General features: G+C 40.5%; 1 protein-coding gene across 5 annotated transcripts in view; it reads left to right on the plus strand.

The window, feature by feature from the left end:
* The window catches only part of LOC144699801 (lysosomal alpha-glucosidase-like), a 125,073-nt gene extending 117,477 nt beyond the window's left edge, over positions 1–7,596 (plus strand). For all 5 annotated transcript variants that reach the window (XM_078571051.1, XM_078571050.1, XM_078571054.1 and 2 more), the window contains exons 18-20: positions 1,674–1,838; positions 2,629–2,781; positions 4,182–7,596. In XM_078571051.1, coding sequence (XP_078427177.1) covers positions 1,674–1,838; positions 2,629–2,781; positions 4,182–4,244 — 381 coding nt within the window. In that variant the 3' untranslated portion in view covers positions 4,245–7,596. The remainder of the gene's footprint in view (positions 1–1,673; positions 1,839–2,628; positions 2,782–4,181) is intronic.
* The last annotated feature ends 6,226 nt before the right edge of the window (positions 7,597–13,822 follow it).

The following is a 13,822-nucleotide window of genomic DNA, read 5'->3' on the forward strand; positions in this document are numbered from 1 at the left end:
TGTGACTGTGCTGCTGGTGGTCTGCCTGCTCTTGTAGGCGCCCCACCCACTTTTAAAATAGTATCATTTAGATTATACTGCCTCTCCATTTTGTTTCCCCCAAACTGTATCACTTTGCAATTAACTGCATTAAATTGTGTTTGCCTTTTTCACTAGTCCATATCCTCCTTAAGTCTGGTACTACCGTGCTTAGTATTTACTATGTTGCCAAGTTCTGTATCATCCACAAAGTTAAGAATTGTGCCTCTTAAGCCAAAGTCTAGGCCATTTATAAAGCAAGAGAAACAGTCAGTGATCCTAATACTGTCCTCTAGAGGGCCCTAGTGCATGCTCCTCTCCGGTCAGAAAAACATCAGTTCACTTGTACTCTCTGAATGCCATTCCCCAACCAATTACATACCATGGTACAACTGCCCCTTTAGTATTATGTACTGCTATTTTCCAAATAAGCTTGTTACAAAGTATTTTATCAAATGCTTTGAAAGTTCATATATACAACATCTAGTGCACTATCTTGATCTGTGCCTATTCTACTGTACTCTTTGTCTGGCATATGTTATAAACCTCCTTTTTCTGTTTTATTGTTTTATTTCCTTTTTCATCCATGGACATAACAGGTCGAACACGTTAGATCGGAATTGTTATTCTCTAAGTTCAGCTCTTTTAACCACAATCAGAAGCCACCTGCTGTGAGCACTTTGATCTCAATGTACTTATTTGTATTGTGCATTAGGTCTCCAAGGGAGCAGCATTGGTGGTGAGATCCAGTTGATCTCTTGAGTGCCAGTCTTTTTTTTGCTTTGCAACATATCACTAGTGATTGGAAGGCTAAAAGGGAAAAAGTGCTTGTTTTCCCATACGCCATCCTGTCAGCTAACAGTATACAAGAGGCAAAGTCTATATTTCCCACACTTTCCAGGGCCAGATTTTCCTTGCTATAAAAACAGAAAATGCTGGAAAGACTCAGCAGGTTTGGCAGTATGTGTGGAGCGAGAAACAGAGTTAATGTTTTGAATCCATATGACTTCTTCAGAGCTAAAGAGAAGTAGAAATGTCATGGAATTTAATCTGTTTAAGAGAGGGTGGAGCAGGTGAAGCAAAATAGAAGGAGGGGGATAGGTGGGAGCTAAGGAGAAATTTGACAAAGATGTCATGGACACACGACAAAGGGAGTGTTAATGATAGTGTTAGACTAAAGAAGGTGACAAGTGCTCTTGCAGAGCGCTGACCCTTGTTCTGCTATTAACAAATTCTATCTTACCTTTATGCCACTATCAGCACCCACCTATACCTGACCTTCTGTTTTGCTCCACCTACTCCACCCCCTCTTAAACAGTATAAAATCCATCACATTTCTACTTCTCTTTAGCTCTGAAGAAGAGTCATATAGACTCGAAACATTAACTCTGTTTCTCCCTCCACAGATGCTGGCAGACCTGCTGAGTTTTTGCAGCATTTTCTGTTTTTATTTCAGATTTCCAACATCCGCAGTATTTTGCTTTTATCCCAGATTTTCCTTGGTCCTGAGGGCAGCTGTATGGCTACTTCACTCCTGTCATTATCAGTATAAGAACAGCTTCAGCAGTGACAGCTTAGTACTGATATGTGTGTTTTCTTAATTTTCATGTATGCTGTATTCATGATGTTTATACATAAATCTGTGTTCTATCAAGGAGCCCAACACCACAACTGCTGCCTCTCGTGGAAACCCATTTGAACTGATAGTGGCACTGTCTGATCAGGGAATTGCTAGAGGAGAACTCTTCTGGGATGATGGTGATAGCCTGCTGAGTTTTGAAAATGGTGATTATACTGAAATTATCTTCCTAGCAAAAAATGTAAGTATGACTGATTTCAAACACTTCATTATTAGTGTTGATTGTGTAGAATTTAAGCTTGAAACACATCCATATCCTTCCCTGGATTTCATAAAATAGCAGCTGGTATCTCTCTGAATCAACGGGTGCTTTGTTCGTACATGATACTTTAAACCCATGAGGAAGCAAATTTGAATTGCCAGCATAAGCCACATGCAACCAATACAAAAGCTGACTGAATTATTACAAAACAAAATATTGTGGATGATGGAAATCTGAAATAAAACAGAAAATGCTAGAAATATCACATCTGGCTGCATCTGTGTAGAAGGAAACAGTAAACTTTACAGGTTGATGTCCTTTCATCAGAGCCAAATGCACAAACCCTGCAAGTAGCCCTGCAAAATCAACATTAGCAAGAAAAACCCAAATGACTTGCTGCCCAGCCCCTGAGCTGAAAGAAGAACACTTGTGATAGGAGATTCCTTAGGGAATCGCAAGGAGGAAATTAACTTTAAATTAATACAAAACATCCAAGTTAAAGCTAACCCTATAGATTTCCCTCATCCTAACTTGTAATTAAACAGGCATTTTCTGGATATTTCATTTTGGGTTTTTTATTAATGGAAAGGTTAGTGAGTGGTTATAATTATAAAAAAAATTTTCCAAAGTAGTAATCTTGTGTTATTCACACACTTCTACTGGGTTGCAATGCTCCTATTTTATACACTGCTGTAGCTTGAGAAATTGACACAAGTTATGAGATTTGATTGTGTGTGGTAATTTTTCTATCTGTAATTTTCCCCCTCAGAATATGCTGTTCAGTGAGATAATCCATTTGAACAGCCAGATAGATGGCCTTAAACTGGGCAGCGTCTTTGTGTTTGGAGTTCCATCTGCCCCACACAAAGTTTCTGTTAATGGATTCTGGATCACAGACTTCTCCTACAGGACAGACACAAAGGTGAGGTCCTGGCTCTGTCTAAATAGCATTTTAAACATCTTGATAAACACAAATGAAATATGTTTTCAAAATTCAAAAATGTTTGCATATATTTCTCACCCTATGAAATTTGCTTTCTCCCTAAGATGTTGACTCCTTGCTGAGATTTTGTGTCATGGGTTCTGAAACTTCATGATATATTACCCAAGTTACCATCTTTCAATGCATGACCTAAGACAGTGAATTTTGGCAGACTATATACTCATGGGGAAATGACTGTTAAGCTTGACTTCATCCTACACAAGGACCACTGGATAGCAATCCAGAGTGAGAATTGTGGTCATTTTCAATTTCCCAACCATGGGTTGCAGCCCCACACTGCCCTGGCTGGGATAAGCTAACTTGGCTAAAGAAGGAGATGGTGGTGGTAAATCTGAGATCTGCATTGATGAATAATTTGTCTCCTTCAGTGCCTTGCTGACTATTGAAGGGAGTTGAATTCAACTCTATATTAAATCATGCGAAATCTACAAAAAGTATTCTTTTCAAATTTTCCATAATAAGCAAGAATTTTTTAAATTATTCATTCATGGGATGTGGGCTTCGCTGGCTGTGCCAGCATTTATTGCCCATCCCTAGATGCCCTTGAGAAGGTGATGGTGAGCTGCCTTCTTGAACCGCTGCAGTCCATGTGGTGTAGGTACACCCACAATGCTGTTAGAAAGGGAGTTCCAGGATTTTGACCCTACGATAGTGAAGGAACGGCGATATGTTTCCAAGTCAGGATGGTGAGTGACTTGGAGGGGAACTTCCAGGTGCTGGTGTTCCCATGTATCCGCTGCCCTTGTCCTTCTAGATGATAGTGGTCGTGGGTTTCGAAGGTGCTGTCTAAGGATCCTTGGTGAATTCCTGCAGTGCATCTTGTAGATGGTACACACTGCTGCTACTGTGCATCGGTGGACTCATCCAGGCCAGCGGAGAGTAAGTGGAGAGTATTCCATCTCACTCCTGACTTGTGCATTGTAGATGGTGAACAGGCTTTGGGGATTCAGGAGGTGAGTTAACTCGGCACAGGATTCCTAGCCTCTGACCCGCTCTTGTAGCCAGAGTATTTATATGGCTAGTCCTGTTCCGTTTCTGGTCAACAGTAACCCCCCCCAGGATGTTGATAGCAGGGGATTCCGTAATGCTAATACCATTGAACATCAAGGAGCGATGATTAGATTCTCTCTTGTTGGAGATGGTCATTGCCTGGCACTTGTGTGACATGAATGTTACTTTCCACTTGTCAGCCCAAGCCTGGATATTGTCCAGGCCTTGCTGCATTTAGACATGGACTACATTTGGACATGGACTGAATATAGAAGCAGACTTGTTGGTTCTATTCGTGTCATGTATTTGATTTTCCATTTTCCTTTCAGGTGCTCACTTTGCATAATCTGTCCATTCCAATGGGAGAACAGTTTACAATTACTTGGTTTTGAAGAAAGTGAAGCAAAATCTACTTATATCAAGAAAGTCCTCACAGCATGATTGTAAATCAGTGATAAAGTCTAGCAGAAGGTAGAATAAGGGATATTTATGATTGGATTCTGATTGTTAGTTTGGAAAAAATTGCTGTACATCATTTGAAATGGAATTGATGAGAATGATACAGAGAGAATCCTTTGTACTTGAACAGAATTCTGAATGAATCTGTTTGAATATTTTTGGGAGTGGGGGTGAGGGGTGAGGGGTGGTGGCGGTGCTGAAAGGCCAATGCTCTCCTTTGAGATCTGTGACAGCCATAAGTTACTCAGTGAACTATGACAAAAGTGTGGTAAGACCTACTCTGTTTGCTGTCTTCAGCAGTCTCCTTGTTTGATCTATCTTGTACCACTGTTGTCTTGCACAATTAAAAGGATTTCTATTTGTTTTTACCCAGAGTGATGAATCCCTAAATGACTTTGGAAAATGTCAATAGATTTGTGGTATTTTGTTTTTATTGATTTATTACAGCATTGTAATTTTGCTAACTACTGCCATGTATTTATCTTTTCTTGATTTTTGGACCTTAAGAATGTTCCACAGCAGTGTTTATGCAAAAGAATTGACAGGAGTTGATTTTCCATATTCAATTGGCTCAATTTTCCTGAAAGCAGGGAGATTGGTGACAGCTTTACATTCACACTTACCAGTGTTTTTTGCCAGGTTTTTTATGGTCCTTATTTATTTAAGTCAATGGTATTCGAACTGTGCAGATAATAGTATGTTGCATTGAACTTTTTATGCTCTCTATTCGCTGGTGGAGGTATTTTGTTTTAGATTATTTACCGTTTTGAGAAATTATGTTTTTGGGATAATTATAAACAGTAATAACCTACAAACTAATCATGTTCTACATAACAACAGTAACCACTCTTAAAAGTAACTTACATGATAATTTGCGACATTCCTGGGACACAGTATGGCATGTTATAGAACAGAAAATTCCTTCTGTCTGCTAATTTTTGGGAAATAAATCATAACTGATAAGTGGAAGTTGCAGATTTAAAATAATTCACAAAAAACACCATGGAGGAAATGAGAATTCTTTTACTTAGCAAGTTATGATCTGGAATGCATTGCCTGAAAGGGTGGCGGAAGCAGTTAGTGGTAAATTTCAAAAGGGAATTAGATCTCTGCTTAAGAAGGATAAATTTGCAAGGGGAGGGTCCAATTGGTGGCTCTTTCAAAAATCCAGCACAGGCACAATGGGCTGAATGGCCTCCTATCGTATATGATTCTGTGTTAACAGTAACGTGTAATTATTTTGGCATGGACATAACCACTCATTTCGGTTCTGAATGAAAGAGCAATATGCATCCCAAAAAACACTGCTATCGAATTATTATCTTCTCTTTGAAAGCAGAATGCATGCCTTTGTTGGTGCATACAGAGGAAAACTTCACATTTAGGGCTGTTATGTTTGTGCACACTTGGGAACCGCACATCATTTGGAGGGTTCAGATAATGCAGGGAGTTCCATGGGTTTGGAAGAGCCAGGATGACTGCATCTCAGCACCATTCACTACATGAAACAAGGCTTCAAAGGAAAAGGAAGAATATCTCCCTGATATTATGGGGAGGTAGGAAGCATTATAGCAGTTTTTGAAACCTCTTGATCAGCACCTTGGTTTGAAGAGGATTTCTGTTTACTGTATGGGATTGCTTCCTGACTGAGTTCATGGTTCACATTGGCAGAAAGGGGCTCCATGGTGAGTTCCAAACTAGAATAGCAGGAGGGTATGAGGTGAATAGCAAAGCAGCATTTTTCCTTACTCCAATCTATATTGTGGAGAGGAAAGCATTTTACATTTACCGTACAATCCTTTCCCATAAATTGCTATATGAAAGCAGTTGCAAATTTTTAATGGCATAACAAAAACTCCAAATGTACTTTTACCATAAGTGTTTGTTAAAAATTTCGTGTAAATACAATGAACTTTGAAAGACTTGTGTTTTTTGGTGAATTCTGAGCATTACAATATGAAAATAAATGGATATTTTAATATTGGAGCAGGTATTCAAAATTACACCAATTGAGTTCAATTATTTTTTCCTTGTATTTTGCTTTTAAATAAATTTGAAGTACAAAACTGGCTCTGTTCTTTCTTTCAGCAAAATTCCACAAATCAGTCAATGTCAGATGCCCTGTTACTTTTCTTTAGCAGCTGTTTGACTGCATCATCTCATCCTATATCAGTCTATCCCTTCTAACATTTTTTGACCTGTCTGCAGCCTTTGATACTGTTGACCATACCATCCTCCTCCAAATTACATCTGTCATCATTCAAATGGGTGGCACCCCACTCAGCTGGTTCTGTTCTTTTCGGTCATGGGCAAAGCATCATCTGTAGTCGTTTCTCTTCCTGATCCCAAAAACATTACCACTAATCTTCCCCCAAGGATCTATCATTGGCCTCCAACTATTTTTCATCTGCATGCTATCTCTCAGTGACATCATCCAAAAGCACAGTATTAGTTTCCACATATATGCTGACAACGCCTAGCTCTCCCCTCTGCTGAATCTAATTTATCAGACAGCTTGTCCATCATCCAGTAATGGGTAAGCAGAAATTTCCTCCAGTTAATTATTGGGAAGATGGAAGCTGTCATGAAGAGATATTAATGTCTATAATGTTATTGGAATTTTTTTTTAAAAATAGAATTCTAGTGGGGTCTGTGTCTTTGTACATGTCTGTGTGTGTCTTAATTGGATTAAAGCCAGCTAGTCTGGGTGTTTTGATGTATAGTAGTTTTGAGATGTTAATTATGTAAACACAAGGAGGATGGAAGATAAATTTGCATTTGTTAAAAGAAATCATTCAAGACTGCGAGTGAAATCTTACACCTCGCTAGAAGATGCCAAGCAATGTGTTTATTTTTTTCACTTACTAATAAAATTGGTGGGATGAAAGGATGTTATTGTTAGAAGAGGTAAAGTTAAAAGCCTCGTGATACAATGGAAAATTTACATTCAAAGAGAAAGATATGTATAAAGGAGAAAAGAGATTTTGGGTAAGGTAGAGGCATTTTAAGATCCAACAAGTATGAGAAGCCTCCAGCCTGTAAGCTTCAAACTGCTGTCTGCAAGGACCCAGAGCTCAAAGAAACTCATTTTGAATGTGACTGCCCAGGGTGTGCTTTGCCAGGTGTCTCTTTAAATCTATGAGATTTACTGTTGCCTTCATGGTGGTATAACTGAGAGTCAGATTAAGTTGGGGACTTTGTAGTTATTACAGTAGTAATCTTGTAGACATATGTATGTGCTTACAATCTTCCTTGTATTAATAAATGTTTAGTTTTATAAAAAAAAACACGAGACTCAGTGGTCTTATTACCACTGAATTCAAAGCCTGCATCTCGAAACGTACAAATTGCAACAATGGGTTATGGCAGTTGTTTCAAGTTTCCCTCTGGGATTTGAACAACTCAACCTTTACAATCGGCTGTGTCATAATAGAAGCCATTGGCCGCAATTTTCCGGCCCCGTCGCGGGCGGGACCCCCCGCAAGTGAGGCAGTGCCCCCGCCAGAAATCCATTGACTTGCAGCAGGACCGGAAGATCCCAGCAGCGGTGAGTGCGAAAAACACACCCATTGTCTTCAATCTCCAAGACAAACTCCAGTCCCTAGCCACTTGGTCCATCGCTATCCCTGGCAACACTCTCAGGCTAACTAGACTGTTCACAACCTTGCTGTTATCACCATGACTGCCTACTTCCACCTCCGTAGCATCATCCAAATTTGTCGCTGTCTCAGTTCATCTGCCAATTAAACCCTCATCTATGCCTTTGTTACATATAAACTTGACTTTTCCAATGCACACTTGGACAGTCTTCCACCTTCTATTCTCTGTAAACTTGAGGTCATCTAAAATTCTGCTCACAACAAAAACAGAAACAGAAATACCTGGAAAAACTCAGCAGGTCTGGCAGCATCGGCGGAGAAGAGCACAGTTGACGTTTCGAGTCCTCATGACCCTTCAACAGAACTAAGTAAAAATAGGAAAGGGGTGAAATAAGCTGGTTTAAGGGGGTGGGGTGTTGTTGGGACAAGAAGCCAGTAATAGGTGCAGATAACCAAAAGATGTCACAGACAAAAGGACAAAGAGGTGTTGAAGGTGGTGATATTATCTAAAGGAATGTGCTAATTAAGAGTAGAAAGCATGACAGACAAGGTACAGATAGCTCTAGTGGGGGTGGGGTGAAGGAATACTAAAAAGGCTAAATGGTAGAGATAAACAATGGTGGAAATACATTTAAAAATAATGGAAATAGGTGGGAAAAGAAAAATCTATGTAAATTATTGGAAAAACAAAAAGGAGGGGGAAGAAACGGAAAGGGGGTGGGGACGGAGGAGAGAGTTCATGATCTAAAGTTGTTGAACTCAATTTTCAGTCCGGAAGGCTGTAAAGTGCCTAGTCGGAAGATGAGGTGCTGTTCCTCCAGTTTGCATTGAGCTTCACTGGAACATTGCAGCAGACCAAGGACAGACATGTGGGCATGAGAGCAGGGTGGAGTGTTGAAATTGCAAGCAACAGGGAGGTCTGAGTAATGCTTGCGGACAGACCAAAGGTGTTCCGTAAAGCGGTCACCCAGTCTGCGTTTGGTCTCTCCAATGTAGAGGAAACCGCATTGGGAGCAACGAATGCAGTAGACTAAGTTGAGGGAAGTGCAAGTGAAATGCTGCTTCACTTGAAAGGAGTGTTTGGGCCCTTGGACGGTGAGAAGAGAGGAAGTGACGGGGCAGGTGTTGCATCTTCTGCAGTTGCATGGGAAGGTGCAGTGGGAGGGGGTTGAGGAGTAGGGGGTGATGGAGGAGTGGACCAGGGTGTCCCGGAGGGAACGATCCCTACGGAATGCCGCTGGGGGGGTGAAGGGAAGATGTGTTTGGTGGTGACATCATGCTGGAGTTGGCAGAAATGGCGGAGGATGATCCTTGGAATGCGGAGGCTGATGGGGTGATAAGTGAGGACAAGGGGGACCCTATCATGTTTCTGGGAGGGAGGAGAAGGCGTGAGGGTGGATGAGCAGGAGATGGGCCAGACACAGTTGAGGGCCCTGTCAACCACCGTGGGTGGAAAACCTCAGTTAAGGAAGACATGTCAGAGGAATTGTTTTTGAAAGTGGCATCATCAAAACAGATGCGACAGAGGCGAAGGAACTGAGAGAATGGGATGGAGTCCTTACAGGAAGCGGGGTGTGAGGAGCTGTAGTCGAGGTAGCTGTGGGAGTCGGTAGGCTTGTAATAGATATTGGTGGACAGTCTATCACCAGAAATTGAGACAGAGAGGTCAAGGAAGGGAAGGGAAGTGTCAAAGATGGCCCATGTGAAAATGATGGAGGGGTGGAGATTGGAAGCAAAATTAATACATTTTTCCAGGTCCCGACGAGAGCATGAAGCAGCACCGAAGTAATTATCAACGTACCAGAGAAAGAGTTGTGGGAGGGGGCCAGAGTAGGACTGGAACAAGCAATGTTCCATATACCCCATAAAGAGACAGGCATTCTGCTCCCATGTTCTAACTCACACTGTCCCTTTCCACCTTATACTTGGTTATGTGGCTTGGCGTCAAATTTTATTTTTTAACACTCCCGCGAGGCACCTTGAGACATTATATTCCATTAAATGTTTTAAATAAATACAAGTCATTTCTATTAATCCTTGTTCCTTATTAGAATACACAGAGAAGTCTGTTGTTGGATTATAGAGCTTTTGAAACATAAGAAGGATTTTTATTATGATTTGGCATTGTGCTATCTTATCACCATTTCTATTTATTGCCCAGCTGAATGATAGTATCTGTCAATATTTTATGTAGTGTACAAACAGTCAATCTTTAATTTAGCTTATTTTTCTCAAATATTGATATAATCTAACTGGGCTTTGCACCATGTTCTGCTGAGAGAATGGCTTTTTTGCAGACCTCCAGCAATAATGGTCCTAAACTAGGTGATGGTAAGTGTGCAAGAGTAGCCTAATGACAACGTGACTTCATGTGAGCTTGAGTATTGCTGAAAAAAGAGACATGTCGAAGTTTTTCGTCTTGCACTCATCAGGCCAATAGAAGGGGAAGGCAACAATTTATACTGTATGAGAAGAGAGTGCTAATTGGTTGGCAAGTTTGCACTATATATCATGCAAACTCATGAACGGGCCTAACGCCATCACTTTCAGCCCTGAAAAGTGCCCAGACTACCTCAGATTACCCTGGAAAGGCAAAGGCATCTCAAGACTTTGAGCAACAGGTGAAGCTAGCTGTTTTACACTGCTACCATGCAGTAGCAATGCGAGTGGTATTTGCTACTAACAGGATCTGCCGTCAAGCGAAAAAGACGTTCTGCCTATCACGCAAATGAGTAATAAGGTATATGAATTTCAGTGCCAGTGTGATGCTAGGTATGTAGGCTGTAAATCCCAAAGACTGGTGGATTGTATCAAACAGTATGTCCCAGCCACTCTTCACAACGATCAAGGTATAGACCCTACCCTACCCAACCAGCCTATGCGTGCAAAACTCAAAACACAATGTCCAACATTAGATGTGATTCTGCGGTTGGACAACATTTTCTAAATAATCCTCAGTGTGTTAAGAATTATGCTGACAATCAATTTAAGATTGTCAGCCAAGCTCGCAGTATGGCGCATTTGCGTGTAATGGAAAATACATATATTAACACACGGGGCCCTGTTCTTTGCAGATAGTAAGAACATGTACACACATTCTGCCTGTTTCTACTAAACAAATAAGTGACAGCCATTCACTGGTTCATTCCTCAGGACAGTGCCTTCACTAATCAGTGTTAAGCTGTCTGGTTTAAATTTCAAACAGTTCTTGGCAGTTAATTGTCAGTAACCATCAACTGGTGCATTCTCCATGGCAACACCTCTACCAATCAGAGTCCACATGTCAACCAATCAGAACTCTCTTCTCATACAGTATATGTTGTTGTTTTCTCCTTTTATTGATATTCTTGCAAAGTGCCCTGATGAGTGCAAGATGAAAAGCTTCAACACACCTTTTTTTTCAGCAATACTCAAGCTCTGTACTAGCAAATGAAAATTCAAGTCAATTATTCCTTCCATCACCAGTAGATGCCCACTAGCTTGAGCAGGATCTCAGCAGGGTGGAAGATGATTCTACTCCATGGTTTTGTGCTTGCTATTAGAATGCTTGCTCCACTATGCTGCCTATTAGCAGTTACATCTTGAACCAGTGTTCAACTAATCAGAGTACCATATTTCTCTCAATTACGATAAAATACCTTATAAAGTTGTCAGTGATCTTTTGTCCCTTTGTTGTAAACCTAAATCTCTCAGCATTCATTTTTGACCTTGGTTCCCTTTTTTGGACCATAAGTGTATTGCCCCCAGGCCTCTGCTAGTACTGCAATAATTCATATCAGTGCAATGCTCAGTACCTAATGGGCCTGAGAAATTATAACTGGTGGGGAAACAGGAATATCTTCCTAAACTGGTGGAGTGGAGGAAGTGAAGAATAAGGAGTAATACAGTGAGAGGAACAGAGATCACTCATATGGAGTGAAACAAAATCATGAAAATAATGTTAAAAAGCTAGGTTTCTGTACTCTGACAAATGCATGCCTAGGAGCAATACAATTTTTAAATTCTCTCCTTAAATGGTTTCTTTGACAAGAGTTTTACCTCCCTGCATAAGTTTGGGATGAATGAGGCCTCACTCAATTCTCTAACACTAACCAGTTTCAAGCAAAATTTACTAGCCTACAATTAGTTTACATTTAAGCTGCTGAGTGAGTCAATTGACTTGCCAAATCATCAAGGACGACACCAGAGCACAAGTCGTGCACTGGGCACTATTTATTGATTACAAATCGCAAGTTGGGTACACGATCACTTATTAGACATCAGAGTTACATAGCATTGAGCAGCAAATCATTAATTAATGGTGTTACTTAAACAAAAAAGCAACACAGACAATTCAGTGCACCACTATGAATTAGAATTAATGCTGTCAGTGCTGAATATTAATAATAGCAGTGATCAGATAAGTTAATAGCTTTCAATAGTCAATCTATTCAGAGCTTGCATGACCTCATCCGCATGAGTGGACTGTTTAAATTAATATCCTTTCTTCCTCCTGATGCAGGTATTAGCTTCTGGAGTGTTAAGTCAATCAACCCTTTTACAGCCAAGTTATCCGTTTCACTTGGATCTTCAGTTCCTACGGAACCTGCTTTATACAGGAGTGATGATATCTAAGCTGGCTTTTCCTCTCGTCTTTTGTACTACTCGCAGTTAAGTGGTACTCTTAGACTGCATATCATGGTTAATGTGGCCACAATTTAGCTTTGAACACCCCAACTCTGACACCCTGTCCTTAAAAGCACCTCTTACTGTTAAGAATACCTCCTATATAAGTCTTCTGATTAACACAAAGAGATTAAGAAAGACTGATACTTTTACTGCGTCTGAATAACTTCTGTTTCAGAAGAATTTCCCATTTTTTGTGTCAACCATCTCCAACAAGTTATTACTTAAAGCACACATCTCCAAATTTGTTGAGTCTACACCCAATCCTATGCCATCCCCTACCCACCCATCCTTACAGCCTTATTTTTAACAGGAACCCTCATAAATATGAAGACTTGTGACCTAATTAGTATCACAATGTGCTGCTTCCCAGGATTTGAACCAGAGATAATGAATTTATGATTTAATTGGTCAAAGGCCTGCATTAACTATTCACTTTCCAGTTGTCATTTGAAAGCCTCGACTTCATATTCTATGGCCGTTTTCAGGCAGCTTACATAGTTTTTCTCTTGAATCTCAAAGGCAACCTTGGGGTCATGTTCAAGGCACTGTTAATGAAATAAGGATAGCGATTTTGAAGTTCATTCCCTGGAATATTGAGAGCCAGTACAGCTTGGCAAAGCTGTGTGTGGGACTTTGTGCAGGAGAAGTCTAAAGCTGCAGATATGAATAGAATAGCAATAGAAATATTGCCAATAATGAAATGTGCATTATTGATTCAGTAGCTGTTAAAGGAGGCTGTAGCATAAGAGTGCAGTGATCCAAAAGTTGAAGAAGACCTTTTTTAAAATGAATCAGATGACAGGAAACAGTTCTGCGTGGAATTAAATAATGCGCTTATCAATGGATTCATCCAGGGTAGGCAGCTGGAGAGATCAATGGAATCAGAGCCAGGGACACATCGAAACAAATGAAAATTGAAAAGTTGACTTTGGCTTGTGTTGAGCTGAGGGAAGTTTTTACCTATCCAGGGCAGTGGACATCATCTCTGGAGTTCATGGTGGCAGCAGAGAAGTAGAGATAGGCGTCATCAGATAGGTGGAAACTGTCTCTTCAATGTGCCTGCGGATAATGTTGCTGATGGGTGGCATGTAAAAATAAGGTGAAGAGGACAAGGATGAAAATTCTGCACGCATGGAAAAATGAACTATCTGAGTAAATGCAATGGCTGCATTGGATGGATGGGAATGGAACTGCAAAAAAGCAGTCAAGCAGGAGTGTCTTTGACAGTGACTAAGGCAGAGAAA

Source organism: Cetorhinus maximus, chromosome 24 (genome assembly GCF_964194155.1).
Source record: "Cetorhinus maximus chromosome 24, sCetMax3.hap1.1, whole genome shotgun sequence".
NCBI classification, from domain to species: domain Eukaryota; kingdom Metazoa; phylum Chordata; class Chondrichthyes; order Lamniformes; family Cetorhinidae; genus Cetorhinus; species Cetorhinus maximus.